This window comes from Maniola hyperantus, chromosome 17 (assembly GCF_902806685.2).
Source record: "Maniola hyperantus chromosome 17, iAphHyp1.2, whole genome shotgun sequence".
NCBI lineage: Eukaryota > Metazoa > Arthropoda > Insecta > Lepidoptera > Nymphalidae > Maniola > Maniola hyperantus.
This window is the reverse complement of record NC_048552.1, coordinates 3,061,637-3,080,535: the sequence shown is the minus strand read 5'-3', so window position 1 is coordinate 3,080,535 and position 18,899 is coordinate 3,061,637. Positions and strand designations below refer to the sequence as shown.

Here is an 18,899-nt window from a genome sequence, read left to right as displayed (position 1 = left end):
TCTTGGTGGATACCTACTTTTTACAGAGAACAGATTCTAAAAATTTCATGTCTCTAGTACCAGTGGTTTAGGCTGGGCGTTGACATATAAGTCAGTCAGTCAGTCAGGACTTTGAATTTTATATATACAGATTAAAATATTACCGCATCATACGAGTATATATTATTCTCTAGTGGCGTTGACAACTTCGCAGGCGTCTTTGGGTAGGTAGGTAGGTACTAGGTAACCAAGGAGCTAGGCAGGTACTGTCTGATGAAAATTGAAGATTATTTGATATGGAGACAGATAACACATATTTGATAGTCAGATTACATCGCTAATTAATGAATAATATAATGATTATATAGTGTAATGCGGTAGCTGGAATAAATTTCCGATGACGTCAATTAAAATGCAATGAAATGAAATGAGTATATTTGATTTATTTTATAGCTAGCAAATAATAATTATAGAGACGTTTTATGGAATAATTATATTCCATAAAACACCAAATTACACTTATTTAAAATCGAATTATTTTTGATTTATTCTTTGGTGTTTTAATACGAACCTGATTTTTTATGCCACTCTACAATCTACTGTTATAACTTATAGAGGTTACTAGCTTATGCTTGCGACTTCGTCCGCGTGGACTACATAAATTTCAAACTCCTATTTAACCCACTTAGGGGGGGAATTTCGAAAAATCGTTTCTTAATGGATACCCACTCTTCAAAGAACACACCCTCTATATTTCATGTCTCTAGCAGCAGTTTAGGCTGTGCGTCGATATAATTAAGTCAGTCAGTCAGTCAGGACTTTGAATTTTATATAGGTAGGTATACAGATAAATTAAGAAGTTCTAGAGTTTTCATTCAGTTTTTGCTTCTCCTTTGAAATTTCATACCACAAAGTCGTAAGAAAGCCTTAAGACTATAGTTTTGAATGAGTGTGTTTTACCTATATGGTCGTATGGAGCTGAAACGTAGACAGTGACAGTTGACCTCGTCCACAAATTAAAAGTCGCTCAACTCGCTATGGAGCAAGGCTATGTCACGGCTAAAATCCGGAACGAAGAAATTCACAGAAGAACAAAAGCGACCGACATAACTCAAAGGATTAGCAAGCTGAACTGAAATGGCAATAGGCTGGTGGGGCAGGTCATGTCTGTCGCAGAACCGACGGCCGATGGAGCAGATGTGTTCTGGAGTGGAAACCACGTAAGGTAAGCAATGTTAGGACGACCTCTAGTCTTAGCGGAAAGCGGGTGGACAAGGAAGGCGAAGGACCGTGTCTGATGGCGCGCTTTTAAATAGGCCTATGTCCAGCAGTGGATTAAACACCGCACCGCTATGTTCGCCAGGTCATTATTGACTCCTGTCTACCATTTTATTTGAATCAACGAGCGACGCACGGTAAGTCCCGTGGATTGGAGACCGGGGTGAATGCTATGGGAATTGGAAATCACTACACATATTTCGTAAAACCGATAGACGTCGGAGTCTCAAGGTGCTGGAACGGCGACCTCGCACCGGAAGACGCAACGTTGGAAGACCCCTCATTAGGTGGACGAACGATATCAGACGAGGGAGTAGCTGGATTCAGGCGGCGCAAGACTGTGGCGTGTGGAAGTCCCTACAAGAGACCTATGTCCAGCTGTGGATGTGTATCGGTTGATGACCCATATTATCATACCTAAATGCGAAAGTGTGTTGTTTGTTGGTTTATTGGTTTTGTAGATTTATTGATTAGTCTTTCAATCACGTCGCAACGAAGCAACAGATTGACGTGTTTTTTGCATGAATATAGTTAAAGACCAGAGAGTGACATAAGCTACTTTTTACCCCAGATAACAGGATTTTTAATACCGTAAAACTATACAGACGGCGTCGCGGGCATCAGCTAGTACTTACTAAGTACAAAATAATCATCTGTAACTGTTACGTCTACAGAGGGTAGGTAAGTAGATAGATTAGATAGATATGCGAACACTGCCATCTATCGTCAAGAACTAAATTTACTTCAAGTAAAATCAGCCTCAGTATCAAAACAAATAGCATTGATAAAAGTATGATATAGGAGATAATGGAAAAGTCATATAAGTTCAATCAAACAATAGTAGATGGCGTTACGAACTTTTTAGTAGATTTTTTATTATTATGTACAAGTTAGCTGAGCCCTTGACTGCGATCTCACCTGGTGGTAAGTGATGATACAGTCTAAGATGGAAGCGGGTTGACCTGGAAGGAATATGGCAGTTTTTATTAAACACAATACCCCTTTGGTTTCTACACGGCATCGCACCGGAACGCTAAATCGCTTTGCGGCACGGCTTTGCTGGTAGGGTGGTAACTAGCCACGGCCGAAGCCTCCCACCAGCTACCTAACTAGCTCACACACACCCACTTTAATTTAGTTGAATTTCTTAAAATCCTTTAGAGTCCAAGGTGCTGGAATGTAACCTCGCCCTGCAAAGCACAGCGTTGATAGACTAGGTGGACCGACGCCATCAAACGAGTCGCAGGGAGCCGCTGAACTCAGGCGGCACAAGACCATGACATGTGGAAGTCCTTTAAAGAAACCGATGTCCAGCACTGCAATTATACGTGTACAGTATTTTCAATAGACAATAACATTATTTTAAATTGAACACTTGAATAAAGCAAGAACGGCATTCCGAACCAGTGGTAAATTATTTTGACGATTCGAAAGTACTTATAAAAGTTTACTTAAATAAAAATTGCGTAAGTACTGAGCGGGAACTATTAACAGATTGTGCTCCTCAAATGCCACTGGATCAGGAATTATTTTTATTCACAAGCAAAATATTGCTTGATAAAATATTACTTAATATCATCCCCTTAAATAAAAATATATTCTATTCTATTGGTTGATGATGATGATCAAAGTTTTTAGGGAATCTCCCAAACACGTTTTATTGAGCTCAAAAACCAAACTAAAAACTAGGAGTGGCATAATATTTTGCAAAAATTACCGATGACATTAACCTATTTTAACTAAGTGTTTATCTAATCTATTTATTGATATCACAATGAACCAAAGATAAAGCAAAAGTACTAACAGATATCTATGCAATGAATAATCAATAGTACACAACTTCCCAATTAGTTTCACGCCAAGTTCTCAATATCTAAGGCCCAGTTGCATATTAGGTGATTAAGCTAACGTTAAAGTTAAATATGACCAAACCTTTAACATTTTTTTTTTGTTTTCTATAAAGAATATTAGCCATGTTAAATGACTAATATTCCCCTTTCCTCTCCAACTAAGCGTCAGGCTTGTGCTAGGAGTAGGTACGACAATAGTGCAACGGGCGGGGTTTGAACCGTCGACCTTTCGGTTTTCAGTCCACTCCTTTACCGTTTGAGCTATTGAGGCTTCAATTAATTACCACCGTGTTATGAATACTTTCTTTTATCTTCAGATTTTTCATTATAAAATTACTGGATCTGACGGCCCTCTTGTTTATTTCGTCTTTCCAGCACAACATATTTATGTAAGGCATCAACTTCATCATCATCATCATCATCATCATCATCATCATCATCATCATCATCATCAACCAATAGACGTCCACTGCTTGACATAGGTGTCTTGTAGGGACTTCCACACGCCACGGTCTTGCGCCGCCTGAATCCAGCGGCTCCCTGCGACTCGTCTGATGTCGTCCGTCCACCTAGTGGGGGGTCTTCCAACGCTGCGTCTTCCGGTGCGAGGTCGCCATTCCAGCACCTAAGGACCCCAAAGTCTATCGGTTGTACTTGTCGGTAACTATGTGCCCTGCCCATTGCCACTTCAGCTTCGCAACCCGTTGAGCTATGTCGGTTACTCTAGTTCTCCTACGGATCTCCTCATTTCTGATTTAATCACGTAGAGAAACTTCAAACGTAGGCATCAACTTATCAGTCATCAAATCAAGAGGGAATAGGTATCTTTTAGGCAAGAGCCTCCATATTAGGCTGCATCATCACTTGCCAGCAGGTCTAATTGCAGCCAAGCGCAAGTCTATAAATTAAAAAGAAAATATCTTGTTTTCTAGACTCTAGGACACCTTAGCTCCGTAGAGAAAGATTTGACAGAAAAGGAACCTCATAAGACAACTATAATAGTTTTTGGCCCTCTATCTTTTTTTTCACCCCAGACCTAGAAACGGCACATTGTATCATAGTATTAGAGACCACAAATCAATCATATAGGTTGGATATTATGAGTCTTTAGTTATTGAGCTTTAAAAAGTCAAGATACTACCAGATAAAGTCGGGTCATTAGGTGTACTTATTAATGTTACCTACTCTCAATACAAAGGTCCACTAATTGGTCCAGCAGCCGGCGCCTGTTTCACAGAGAAAATTTTCACAGAGGAAAACTTGGGCGTTTTATAAATAACGTTTTGTTTAACCGAATCTACTCACGAAGATTCAGCCTGATTTTGATCACTAAAAAAACAGTCGATGGCTGCTGGACTAAATTTGTCAAAATCGGTCCTTTTTAAGTATCATGCATTAACATTATTGTGTGATTCAGGCTACTGATACAAATTATATTTCTCTTAATAGCTTCCCGATATACAAACGTTTACTGTTCAATACAAAATCGAATGTTGCGTTATTTTATCATTTATCAGTAAGTAATTCAGTTGTTAAGTGCTAGTGATAATGTGCACAGTATTAAAAGGGCTACTAGAAAACTAATCAAGTTAGGTTCAAAATAGTTATAATGAAATGTGGTTTAAAACGTTGTTTTTGGCGCTTTGCGTCCTTGTCTCATCTGAAGAAGTAAATAATCTGAAAAAAACTTATACTTTCGACATAAATTTTTATAAAGACTACAAATATTGTGATGGTGATTTCCCGTGGATTTTGACTGAGTACGAACAACTGGGGGTTGAACCTTTCAACAAAAACAATACAAGATGCATCCAAGCTACATCCAGGAGTTGCGCTACGTCATATCCAATACATTTCTCTCATGGTGCCATAAAACTAAACGTGTACTTGGAATTGTTTTCAAATGATAGTGGCCTAACAGTGACTGTGTTTAATGAAAATAATGTTCCTATAGTAAATTACGAATTAAACAGGTTAAGGAAAAATTATACTGAAGGATGGAATACAATTTTACTGGATATAAAACATGATACCATCGGCTATGTAAGTGTGAGAACTTTTTTTAGAAACCTCAAATATATGTTTAAAATCATTTGTGAAAAAACAGACGGTTAATATGTGTATATTTATCGAAAATTTCACGACAATCGTAACGATGATAATGCAATCTAAGATGGAAGAGGACAATTAAGTAGCACCCTGTTTGATATAAAATCTAGATTAAATATCAAGGAATATAAAATGTTTACATCTGCGACAACCGCACTGCAAACATATTTAGAGCTAGAGACCCAAAAAATTGTTGCAAATAAATCTACCAAAGATATGAAATTAAAACTAAGTTCCTATTAGTTTGATCTTAATCAGGAGTATAACAAAACTTTTAATGCCTATGCGTCGATAATTTGAATCTCATCGGGTATGAGTTAAAAATATTATGTTAAGCTAGCTATGTACCTACACGACAAAAATATTTAAAAAATAGGTTTCAATACTTCCACATCTAATCTTTTATACCTAACATTCAACCTAAACACCTTTTATTTATTTTCCAGTTAAATCTCAAAGGTAGTATCGTGAAAGAAGAAATGATTCTTGTAGACACTTTGCAATACGCTGGATATGTTCAAACTAGAAAAAGAATTAATGCTCTATCACCAAATCAATTGCCACTTATGATATCAATGCTGCCAACTCGTAAATCGTCAAAGTCGGAATCAAAAAACATACACCTAAAATCACAAATAAGTAGAAATTATTTGAAAACCCGATTAAGAAGATCGATAGATGCATCTGAGGATACGACTCAACCATCAAACCCCTCTGAATCAGGGATATATGGAAGCCCAAGCAATAAAGCGGAAGCGGAGCCAAGCGGAAGCCCGACACCTACTACTGTGACCACCGAGTCTGATCCGAGCGGAAGCCCAACACCTACTACTGTGACCACCGAGACTGATCCAAGCGGAAGCTCAACACCTACTACTGTGACCACCGAGACTGATCCAAGCGGAAGCTCAACACCTACTACTGTGACCACCGAGACTGATCCAAGCGGAAGCTCAACACCTACTACTGTGACCACCGAGACTGATCCAAGCGGAAGCTCAACACCTACTACTGTGACCACCGAGACTGATCCAAGCGGAAGCTCAACACCTACTACTGTGACCACCGAGACTGATCCAAGCGGAAGCCCGACACCTACTACTGTGACCACCGAGTCTGATCCGAGCGGAAGCCCAACACCTACTACTGTGACCACCGAGACTGATACAAGCGGAAGCGCAACACCTACTACTGTGACCACCGAGACTGATCCAAGCGGAAGCTCAACACCTACTACTGTGACCACCGAGACTGATCCAAGCGGAAGCTCAACACCTACTACTGTGACCACCGAGACTGATCCAAGCGGAAGCTCAACACCTACTACTGTGACCACCGAGACTGATCCAAGCGGAAGCCCAACACCTACTACTGTGACCACCGAGACTGATCCAAGCGGAAGCTCAACACCTACTACTGTGACCACCGAGACTGATCCAAGCGGAAGCTCAACACCTACTACTGTGACCACCGAGACTGATCCGAGCGGAAGCTCAACACCTACTACTGTGACCATCGAGACTGATCCAAGCGGAAGCTCAACACCTACTACTGTGACCACCGAGACTGATCCAAGCGGAAGCTCAACACCTACTACTGTGACCACCGAGACTGATCCAAGCGGAAGCTCAACACCTACTACTGTGACCACCGAGACTGATCCAAGCGGAAGCTCAACACCTACTACTGTGACCACCGAGACTGATCCAAGCGGAAGCTCAACACCTACTACTGTGACCACCGAGACTGATCCAAGCGGAAGCTCAACACCTACTACTGTGACCACCGAGACTGATCCAAGCGGAAGCTCAACACCTACTACTGTGACCACCGAGACTGATCCAAGCGGAAGCTCAACACCTACTACTGTGACCACCGAGACTGATCCAAGCGGAAGCTCAACACCTACTACTGTGACCACCGAGACTGATCCAAGCGGAAGCTCAACACCTACTACTGTGACCACCGAGACTGATCCAAGCGGAAGCTCAACACCTACTACTGTGACCACCGAGACTGATCCGAGCGGAAGCTCAACACCTACTACTGTGACCACCGAGACTGATCCGAGCGGAAGCTCAACACCTACTACTGTGACCACCGAGACTGATCCGAGCGGAAGCTCAACACCTACTACTGTGACCACCGAGACTGATCCGAGCGGAAGCTCAACACCTACTACTGTGACCACCGAGACTGATCCGAGCGGAAGCTCAACACCTACTACTGTGACCACTGAGACTGATCCGAGCGGAAGCTCAACACCTACTACTGTGACCACCGAGACTGATCCGAGCGGAAGCTCAACACCTACTACTGTGACCACCGAGTCTGATCCGAGCGGAAGCCCAACACCTACTACTGTGACCACCGAGACTGATCCAAGCGGAAGCTCAACACCTACTACTGTGACCACCGAGACTGATCCAAGCGGAAGCTCAACACCTACTACTGTGACCACCGAGACTGATCCAAGCGGAAGCTCAACACCTACTACTGTGACCACCGAGACTGATCCAAGCGGAAGCTCAACACCTACTACTGTGACCACCGAGACTGATCCAAGCGGAAGCTCAACACCTACTACTGTGACCACCGAGACTGATCCAAGCGGAAGCTCAACACCTACTACTGTGACCACCGAGACTGATCCAAGCGGAAGCTCAACACCTACTACTCTGACCACCGAGACTGATCCAAGCGGAAGCTCAACACCTACTACTGTGACCACCGAGACTGATCCAAGCGGAAGCTCAACACCTACTACTGTGACCACCGAGACTGATCCAAGCGGAAGCTCAACACCTACTACTGTGACCACCGAGACTGATCCAAGCGGAAGCTCAACACCTACTACTGTGACCACCGAGACTGATCCAAGCGGAAGCTCAACACCTACTACTGTGACCACCGAGACTGATCCAAGCGGAAGCTCAACACCTACTACTGTGACCACCGAGACTGATCCGAGCGGAAGCTCAACACCTACTACTGTGACCACCGAGACTGATCCGAGCGGAAGCTCAACACCTACTACTGTGACCACCGAGACTGATCCGAGCGGAAGCTCAACACCTACTACTGTGACCACCGAGTCTGATCCGAGCGGAAGCCCAACACCTACTACTGTGACCACCGAGTCTGATCCGAGCGGAAGCCCAACACCTACTACTGTGACCACCGAGACTGATCCAAGCGGAAGCTCAACACCTACTACTGTGACCACCGAGACTGATCCAAGCGGAAGCTCAACACCTACTACTGTGACCACCGAGACTGATCCCAGCGGAAGCTCAACACCTACTACTGTGACCACCGAGACTGATCCGAGCGGAAGCTCAACACCTACTACTGTGACCACCGAGTCTGATCCGAGCGGAAGCCCAACACCTACTACTGTGACCACCGAGTCTGATCCAAGCGGAAGCTCAACACCTACTACTGTGACCACCGAGACTGATCCAAGCGGAAGCTCAACACCTACTACAGTGACCACCGAGACTGATCCGAGCGGAAGCTCAACACCTACTACTGTGACCACCGAGACTGATCCGAGCGGAAGCTCAACACCTACTACTGTGACCACCGAGTCTGATCCGAGCGGAAGCCCAACACCTACTACTGTGACCACCGAGACTGATCCAAGCGGAAGCTCAACACCTACTACTGTGACCACCGAGACTGATCCAAGCGGAAGCTCAACACCTACTACTGTGACCACCGAGACTGATCCAAGCGGAAGCTCAACACCTACTACTGTGACCACCGAGACTGATCCAAGCGGAAGCTCAACACCTACTACTGTGACCACCGAGACTGATCCGAGCGGAAGCTCAACACCTACTACTGTGACCACCGAGACTGATCCGAGCGGAAGCTCAACACCTACTACTGTGACCACCGAGTCTGATCCGAGCGGAAGCCCAACACCTACTACTGTGACCACCGAGTCTGATCCGAGCGGAAGCCCAACACCTACTACTGTGACCACCGAGACTGATCCAAGCGGAAGCTCAACACCTACTACTGTGACCACCGAGACTGATCCAAGCGGAAGCTCAACACCTACTACTGTGACCACCGAGACTGATCCAAGCGGAAGCTCAACACCTACTACTGTGACCACCGAGACTGATCCGAGCGGAAGCCCAACACCTACTACTGTGACCACCGAGACTGATCCAAGCGGAAGCTCAACACCTACTACAGTGACCACCGAGACTGATCCGAGCGGAAGCTCAACACCTACTACTGTGACCACCGAGACTGATCCGAGCGGAAGCTCAACACCTACTACTGTGACCACCGAGACTGATCCGAGCGGAAGCTCAACACCTACTACTGTGACCACCGAGTCTGATCCAAGCGGAAGCCCAACACCTACTACTGTGACCACCGAGACTGATCCAAGCGGAAGCTCAACACCTACTACTGTGACCACCGAGACTGATCCAAGCGGAAGCTCAACACCTACTACTGTGACCACCGAGACTGATCCAAGCGGAAGCCCAACACCTACTACTGTGACCACCGAGACTGATCCGAGCGGAAGCTCAACACCTACTACTGTGACCACCGAGTCTGATCCGAGCGGAAGCCCAACACCTACTACTGTGACCACCGAGACTGATCCAAGCGGAAGCTCAACACCTACTACTGTGACCACCGAGACTGATCCAAGCGGAAGCTCAACACCTACTACTGTGACCACCGAGACTGATCCAAGCGGAAGCTCAACACCTACTACTGTGACCACCGAGACTGATCCAAGCGGAAGCTCAACACCTACTACTGTGACCACCGAGACTGATCCAAGCGGAAGCTCAACACCTACTACTGTGTCCACTGAGTCAGAAGCAGATGACAGCTCAACGACTATTAAAGATTCGGATTCCTCAACACAACAACAAAATAATTTCTGGAATCCACTAACTATAACGTTAGTTGCCGTTGGATCTTTCGTAGCGTTGTCAGTTACTGCCGTCTCAGCGTATTATTGTGGAAAAATCAGAGCTCAGGGAGATGGCACTAACTTTATAATTGATGAAGAGATACCACCACAGGCTATTATTCCTCGGGTCAGAAATGCCAATCGATTTGAGGTGTAAGGCATTAACTACGGTTTACAGAAAATGAGTCAAAATTTGTGAACCTACTTATATAACCTTTAAAAGCCGATTTAATAGCCTCATCTGGTGGCATAAGGGGTGGCTCATTTTTTGCGCAAAGGATCAGCCTGGCTGTCCAGCACGTGAATTATACAGCCAGTACCATCTTGGCACCATTCTGCGCGGGCATGATTTGTACAGTAATTAGATAGGCTAGTTTAAGTTATATGGTACCTAGCATTTTCAATATAATTTTGAATAAATTTAAATGAACAATTTGAACAATGAACGCATATTGGAAACTAATTTCGGATACAAAATACATCAAAAATACTTCTCTTTTAGAAACACATTCATTAATAATTGATTTATTTATTTAGTCTGTATCATAGATTAATTATTGGTTTCGCTACGCTCTACGTCTGTAATGTATGAAGCAAAAGGAATGATTTGGAATGCAATCATAAAATGGATTTTTTTAATAAATATATTTAAATTATTGCTAGCATTAAGATTATCACGTGACATCATCACGTGTATATTAGAGGTGACCAATTTATTTATTAACCTGTTAATTTAACACATATTAAAGTTTGTTGATTAACTGCGATACTAAAACTTAACAATTTTAAATAAAAAAATATTATTAAATCAAAAAATACAAATTATTATAGTTAGGACCTATACCTACGTTCTAAGTAGCTGCAGTAGGTACTTAAGTAGGTAGCGCGAAGATTCCAGGAAATTAAATTTCGAAGGGGGCGCGCGGTGCAAAACGCGCGCGCGACGACATTATACCTACCGATTGCGACCGATTACGTCATGCGCTAAAAATACCGATGCATTGAATATGGTTAAAAATAGCAAGTCAACTAATGTTAAATAGGACCACATCGATATGATGATAAATTTAGCATATCAAATGATTTTGTTGTTCCCATCGAATACCTACGAAGTGTTAATAAATAAGTTAAATAATTTTGTTATTTTTGTTGATGCTTTGATTTGATACATAAATAATACAATAGTCGAAATTTTTGTTATTTCTGTTTATTACCGATACTGTTCGATTAACGATAGTGCGCGTTCATAGACTTTTTGCTAGTTTATTTTTTCGGGTAATTTGATGGTGTAGTTTATTTTGCTCACTTCGTTGTCTGTCCGTCCGTCTGTCTGTCTGTGCGTCCGTCCGTCCGTCTGTCTGTGCGTCCGTCCGTCCGTCTGTCTGTGCGTCCATCCGTCCGTCTGTCTGTGCGTCCGTCCGTCCGTCTGTCTGTCTGTCTGTCAAGAAACCTACAGGGTACTTCCCATGGACCTTGAATCATGAATTTATCAGGTAGGTAGGTACCTAGGTTTTATAGCACACGCAAGGGGGAAAATTTGAAAACCGTAATTTCTGGTCACGTCATCATCATCATCATCATCATCATCAACCGATAGACGTCCACTGCTGGACATAAGTCTCTTGAAGTGACTTCCACTCCACACGTCACGGTCTTGCGGCGCCTGAATCCAGCGGCTCCCTGCGACTCGTTTGGTTACATCACCAAAAATAAATTGAAATGTATTCATGAAAGTAGTGTTTTCAATTTTCAAAGTAAGATGAAATCAAGTGGGGTAGGTATCGTGTTTTTTTTTTTTTTTTAGTCAGTGTTATATTTTTAACGTGTTTATTTATCAATAAATTTTAATAACAATTATTGATATTATATTATGTAAGTTTAACAGTATTTGACACCACTAGTGTATATCAAGACTGTAAAATGCACAGTCAGACGAATTCTTCTGTCCAGGGCCGGCTTAAGCATATTCGGCGCCGGGGTGGGAAAGTTAGCCTGCGCCCCCTAAGGCACCCTAAAAATTAAATATAGGCACTAAGATGCACCCCCTGGGCCCCGTGATTTCGGCCCCTCCCTTGGTACGTACTCCCTTGGTACGTTGGGCCATTTCGCCCGGCTTGTCACCCTATTGTTACGCCACTGGCTGTGCCCGCGGCTCCACTCGCGTGGTGTCAGTCTGGTAGGTACCTATTAAAATTTATGGCGGTTGCGTTGCGCCCCCTAGGACTCTGCGCCCGGGTGCACCGCACCCCTTGAATCCCCGGGTAAAGACGGCCCTGCTTCTGTCTATGGCTGCTAACTAATAGCTGAGTTTTGGCCTGGCACTGGTCATCCTGCCCTATTGAGTATTGACAGTATTATACTAGTGAAACAATTGACGCAATCATACTTGTCAATCTGTAGGTAAGAAGAGCTTCTATCCCGAAAATTGTAACTTTGCAAACTAGTGCAGTTGTTGTTTTTAATGCTTCATTTAAGATGCAGTTAACTTACCACCACCACCACTTATTTTACATTATGTGATAGCTATGGGCTGTGGTAGTTATATTATTTATTGTAAGCTAAATAAAGTGATTTTAAAATATTTTCTCTGCCTTTTATTAATCAAGAGTCGAAAACTCGTTCTCTCGTATATAATATTATTATTGAGTAGGTATGTACCTATACGACGCAAAAAGCTATACCTACTCTATATCCACCAGTGATGTGGTTATGTCGATGATATCCACAGAAGAAGTTAGAATAGCACTTTCTCTGTTACGTGGTCTCGTAAAAAAGGTGATAGAGACAAAAAATTCAGTGGGAGTTAACCCTTTTGAGTTACCAACATGTGATTTGACTCAAAATGGTTATTAATGCCAAAATGGTTAAATACAGTGGAATCCGTTTATAATGACATCGAAGGGAATTGACAAACACGTTATACTAAGCGACCGTACCTAATTGAATTTCGAATGTTTTTTGAAAACATGTTTGTGATTGGTTGGTGACTCAAAATGGTTAGCGCCTACTGAGATTTTTGTCTCGATCATTTGTATCGGTTTACGTAACAGAGAGAGCGCTATACTAACTTCTATCCGTTAATAGAGTATAGCAGTTAGGTACCTACTTAAATAATCGTAAAAAGTTAATAAATTATCACCACAATCAGTAGGTATTGGGTAGTAAAAACTTTATGACTACAAGACGGTAGTCTGTTTCTGTTGTCAGATAAAGATAAATACCGTTTGATAGGTGTTTGAGTTTTTAGAATCCCGTACCCGAAGGGTGCTATCGGGACCCTTAGACTCCGCTGTCCATCTGTCCAGCCGTCCGTCAGTCTGTCAGCATGTTGTATATCGTGACGTGAGCCGTAATAGATAGAGTGTTGAAATTTTCACAAAATGTGTATTTCTATTGCCGCTATAACAACATATAGGTAGGCACTAAAAATTAACCGCTGTGATAATTTCAATAAATTAAAAACCGGCTAAGTGCGAGTCAGGCTCGCGCATTGAGGGTTCCGTACTACAGTCGTATTTTTTCGACATTTTGCACGATAATTCAAAAACTATGATGCATAAAAATAAATAAAAATCTGCTTTAGAATGCACAGGTTAGAATGCGAAGACCTTTCATATCATACCCCATTTGATATAGTTACTTACTTCGAAAATTGAAAATACTAATTATTAGTTCATGACCACAATTTAATTTTTTTTTGTGTGATCTAACCCTAAATTCATGGTTTTCAGATTTTTCCCCAAATGTCAGCTATAAGATCTACCTACCTGCCAAATTTCATGATTCTAGGTCAACGGGAAGTACCCTGTAGGTTTCTTGACAGACAGACAGACAGACAACAAAGTGATCCTATAAGGGTTCCGTTTTTCCTTTTGAGGTACGGAACCCTAAAAAGTGTTTTTTCATGTACGACGGTACAAAACCCTTCGTGTTCGAGTGCGACTCGCACTTGACCGATATTTATTGTTATTAATCCTTACGTTCCGCGCAAATTTTATACCTTATCTAGTCATCAAATCATGTACCTATAGGTAGGTACCTACCTACTTAGATCGTTTAGTAAGTAGTAAGTAGTGTAGCGCTTGTTACGTAGGGGAAGGGCTGCTGCGGCCAAAGAAACGCTGCGAGTATAGTAATAGCGTATATTCGATACTACAGACTATTACATGTTCCGCGTGACCAGTATTAGGACACCAAGGGCAGTGCCGGCTCGGCGGCTGCAAACCAAGGGTAAACCGTAATACTGGTATATTAGGCAAGTCTCAAGAGTGCCGACTCGGCGGCTGCAACTTGTTTCTTGCGGACGAAGGATGGCTACATAGTCCCAAGAGTGCCGACTCGGCGGCTGCAACTTGTTTCTTGCGGACGAAGGATGGCTACATAGTCCCAAGAGTGCCGACTCGGCGGCTGCAACTTGTTTCTTGCGGACGAAGGATGGCTACATAGTCCCAAGAGTGCCGACTCGGCGGCTGCAACTTGTTTCTTGCGGACGAAGGATGGCTACATAGTCCCAAGAGTGCCGACTCGGCGGCTGCAACTTGTTTCTTGCGGACGAAGGATGGCTACATAGTCCCAAGAGTGCCGACTCGGCGGCTGCAACTTGTTTCTTGCGGACGAAGGATGGCTACATAGTCCCAAGAGTGCCGACTCGGCGGCTGCAACTTGTTTCTTGCGGACGAAGGATGGCTACATAGTCCCAAGAGTGCCGACTCGGCGGCTGCAACTTGTTTCTTGCGGACGAAGGATGGCTACATAGTCCCAAGAGTGCCGACTCGGCGGCTGCAACTTGTTTCTTGCGGACGAAGGATGGCTACATAGTCCCAAGAGTGCCGATTCGGCGGCTGCAACTTGGGTACTGATGACCCTTCCGAGGAGGATACATAACATTGTACAGATTTGAGATATATACGTTTCGAAGGCGATGGGCTGAAATTTGGCATGCAAATAGCTATTATGACGTAGGCATCCGCTAAGAAAGGGTTTTTGAAAATTCAACCCCTAAGGGGGTGAAATAGGGGTTTGAAATTTGTATAGTCCACGCGGACGAAGTCGCGAGCATAAGCTAGTAGATCACAAAGGCGTCGGACTACTGTGTCTCTCCTTATACTGTGGTATAACCTTGACCATCAGGTCGTTAACATGTAGCCTTCACAAATCAGGAGTAATGACAACTTGACTAAGTTAACATGACTCATGTAATAAGTTGGTACCTACATTAGGGTTGCCACTCGTCCCGCATTTTCCGGGAGGCTTGTCCCGATAAATAATCCCGAAAATATAAATTAATAAAAAGGAAAGGTCTTTCTTCGTTCTTTGTCTCTTTTTCTTTGTCTTCTCCTATTGGAGGCTCTAGAATATAGGTGTAGGTACATTACGTACTATAGAATATAATTCTAATAGAATAAATTTTTATTCAAGTAAACTTTTACAAGTGCTTTTGAATCGTCAGATAGTTTAATTTACCACTGGTTTGTAATGCCGTTCCTACCGAAAAGAACCAACAAGAAACTCGTTAGTCTATCATTATAATTTGCAATGTGTTTTCATTTTGTAATCTTATCTATTCAATAATAATTCAGTTATCAGTTATCAAGCAGAAAAAGTACTCTTTAGGATCTGAACAACATTTAAATGTAGGTAATATTAAAACAAAAAGAGAAGAAGGGGGAGACAATTTAAAAGGTGGGAGGATGACATAAGAAACTTGGTTGGTGGTATGTGGACAAGGTTAGCCAGAAATAGAACCATTTGGAAAAGTTTAGAGGAGGCCTATGTCGATGGACACGCAGAACATAAAATAAAGAAAAAATAAAAAAACAACAAAAAATGTTAATGTAAATAATCCTTAATGCAATAATTTTTAAGTATTCAATGCATTATTTACCTAGTAATAAGAAAAACCTGTAAATACTTAACACTGCAATAAAGGCTCTTTTTATTTATTTTATTTATTTATTTAATATTAATTTACGGGACATTATATATTAATTTTTTACGGAATATTAATTTTTATTTTTCCAAAGTACAAAACTCCGCATACCTACTTCAATGTTTTTGACACACCTGGATGCGACATATCGCGTGAGTGAACGAGATTACATTTGAATAGGTAGGTAATATTGTAAATAAGTAGATATACTTTTTTCGTATTATATTTTCATCTGAACGCGTTTTTGCTCACCTTTTTTATTTATTACATGTTTCATAACATCTGAGTTGAATGGTAAATGATACCTAATATTCTCGATAAAAATACTGTATCTTTAAAAGTATCTAATAAGCAGTGGCGTGCATAGGGTTTAAAGCCAGGGTAAGTAGTAGTTAGGTAAGCAAGTCAAAGAATAATGAGCATTCAGCAATTTCAACCGAGTTAACTATTTCTTGGGTAAGCAGCGCTTTTATGCCTCTATGATTTGCACGCCACTGCTAATAAGAAATAGAGAACCTAGATCTGCCGCTTTCCACCCTGCACATAAAAACCGTAAATTACAATTATTTATACTGACTCGCTAATTGATAGAGAAAACTTTATTAGAAGGTTATTTTTTGTACATTAAATACTTTGATAAATATAAATACGTATTACAAATCGTCCTTGTCGTACAGACGAAGAAACAATGAACTCGACTTCCGTATGCCTCGAATTTGAATTGAATGCATTTTATACGACGTGTTCCGCTTCGAAAACGACGGGCTTTGCCATAGATTATTAAACACAAATAGATATAAAACACCCCTACACCCTACCTCAAATTAAAATATGTACTTTAGAAGAAAAAGATCTACAGGCCCTATGCCCATATAGGTAACACTATAGTATACTGTATGCGGGGTTAGAGAAACGAAGTAGGTAAAATAAAAATAAAAACGTTTGTTGTTGTCTTTAATTTATTTTCATTTAGACATATTATCTTCTTTAAGAAAGGTTAGGAAATTTGGGCATAAAGAAACATAAAAACGTTATCGATAGGCTCAGTGAAGGTAAGGTAGATTTAAAAAACCATACATTAAAACATTGACTTAGATAGGTAACTAAATGAAACAGACAGGGTAAAAAATAATAATTTTAGGTAGTTGTGTTGTTTGTTTATTTAGTAATGGTGCTAATTCTGTTGTATGTTGAAATAATGTAACTAAAATCTAAATAAAAAGGTTAGAACCCAGAGCCGTAAAACCAGTTAAATAATCAAAATAAAAAAATTGAAGATGGCAATATAATATACTTTTGTTGTTGTCCAGCAGATGCGCATGTTTTTCGAGTTTCGCTAATCTAATATTATAAGTCTGATTAAATAACAAGAATCATATACAAGTGTTCTATTTTATTTAGAATAAAAAAACATGAATAAATAACAAGTAAAGATAAAACTATATTTTAGCTATAACCTATAGATACCTAGGTAGATATTTGTATGATTCACATTTTAAATTTTTCAAGCACCTTCTTGCAATATAATATTTCTACGTCTTAATCTATGACAACATGAGCCACTTTAGAATGCATACTTGTCTTGTAAATCGCGGTTTGATCGTCTGGCCATTTATTTAATTCTTCACACGGTATAAAATATCGATGCTATAAAGATTCAAACACTTTTCTATGATAATCAGTTTCATCGTCTACTGCTGGACAGGCTTTTTGAGTAATCAAAGTCAGTAATTATTTTTTATCGTAGGATTAATTATATTACTTATATTTTTTGATTTAATTTATTAGAGCAAGATCTCAGGATCACCCAATCAGACGTTAAGTAGGTAGGTACCCAATTATTTTCTGAAAAACAATAATTGTGCGGGATATTATGGTAGTATTAGGGTGTACCGTAGGAGGGGGCACCCCGCACACCCGCACATGGGTGACATAGAGAGTGCGCGGGGCGTTCCCCCCGCCTCATACCCCGATTGCAATCTCGACCTGTCGATAACATTACTAACTTTAAGGAAAGTCTGAGTAGGTACTGATTTTTATTAAGGCTTCGGCTGTTTTCGTTCCAGTCAAAACCTCCACTAGAATCCACAGTGGCTTCTAAGTTCTAATCCCCCCTTGGATCGCAGACTTGAGACATGACACCAGAATTACTCAAGGTTTAGTAGGCTCAGTTTTACAAAATTCATTCATACGAAATTGGTTCTTTCCTGTACTTCTTTGTCACAACATCACGTCATCAAGACCCTTGCAATCATGGACCTGCTTGCAATTCTTTTGTTTATATGTCATAGATCTGGACAGCTCATGCGACCTCGGCAGGCCCATTATTTTATTATATTATCTATTATAATGCGTCCTCTTTATTATTTTTATATGCTAACTAGCATAAGCCATGGTCAGGTCATACGCACAATAAACTGTTTATGTAATGGCGGTAATTCGACCCAGATAAGGTCTACCAATGCATGCCAATGTGTCAATATATAAAAGGAAAAGGTGACTGACTGACTGACTGATTGATCTATCAACGCACAGCTCAAACTACTGGACGGATCGGGCTGAAACTTGGCACGCAGATTGCTATTATGACGTAGACCTCCGCTAAGAAAGAATTTTTGAAAACTCAACCCCTAAGGGGGTAAAATAGGGGTTTGAAATTGAATAAAAATATTTTTTATTCAATTAAACTTTAATGTTTTTATTCGTCGATATTTCAACCCAATAGCACGGGTCGTGGTCACGACGGGACTGCGGTGCTGCCAAAGATGAAATTCGAGCTGTCCACGGGCCGTGGGGCCCGGGT

The 18,899-nt window shown here is 41.5% G+C and overlaps 1 protein-coding gene across 1 annotated transcript; it reads left to right on the top strand.

Annotated features, from left to right (window-relative positions):
- Positions 1-4,649: 4,649 nt before the first annotated feature.
- Positions 4,650-10,860, top strand: LOC117990230 (uncharacterized). Its single transcript, XM_069504378.1, has 3 exons — positions 4,650-5,150; positions 5,663-6,094; positions 9,302-10,860. Exons 1-3 carry the CDS (start codon positions 4,722-4,724, stop codon positions 10,322-10,324), a joined length of 1,884 nt encoding a protein of 627 aa, XP_069360479.1. The 5' UTR covers positions 4,650-4,721; the 3' UTR covers positions 10,325-10,860.
- The last annotated feature ends 8,039 nt before the right edge of the window (positions 10,861-18,899 follow it).

Coding starts and splice junctions, on each gene's coding strand:
- LOC117990230 (XM_069504378.1), top strand. CDS start 4,722: ATGTGGTTTAAAACGTTGTTTTTGGCGCTTTGCGTCCTTGTCTCATCT. Junction 5,151..5,662: donor AACATGATACCATCGGCTAT/GTAAGTGTGAGA, acceptor TTTATTTTCCAG/TTAAATCTCAAAGGTAGTAT. Junction 6,095..9,301: donor GAAGCTCAACACCTACTACT/GTGACCACCGAG, acceptor GTGACCACCGAG/ACTGATCCAAGCGGAAGCTC.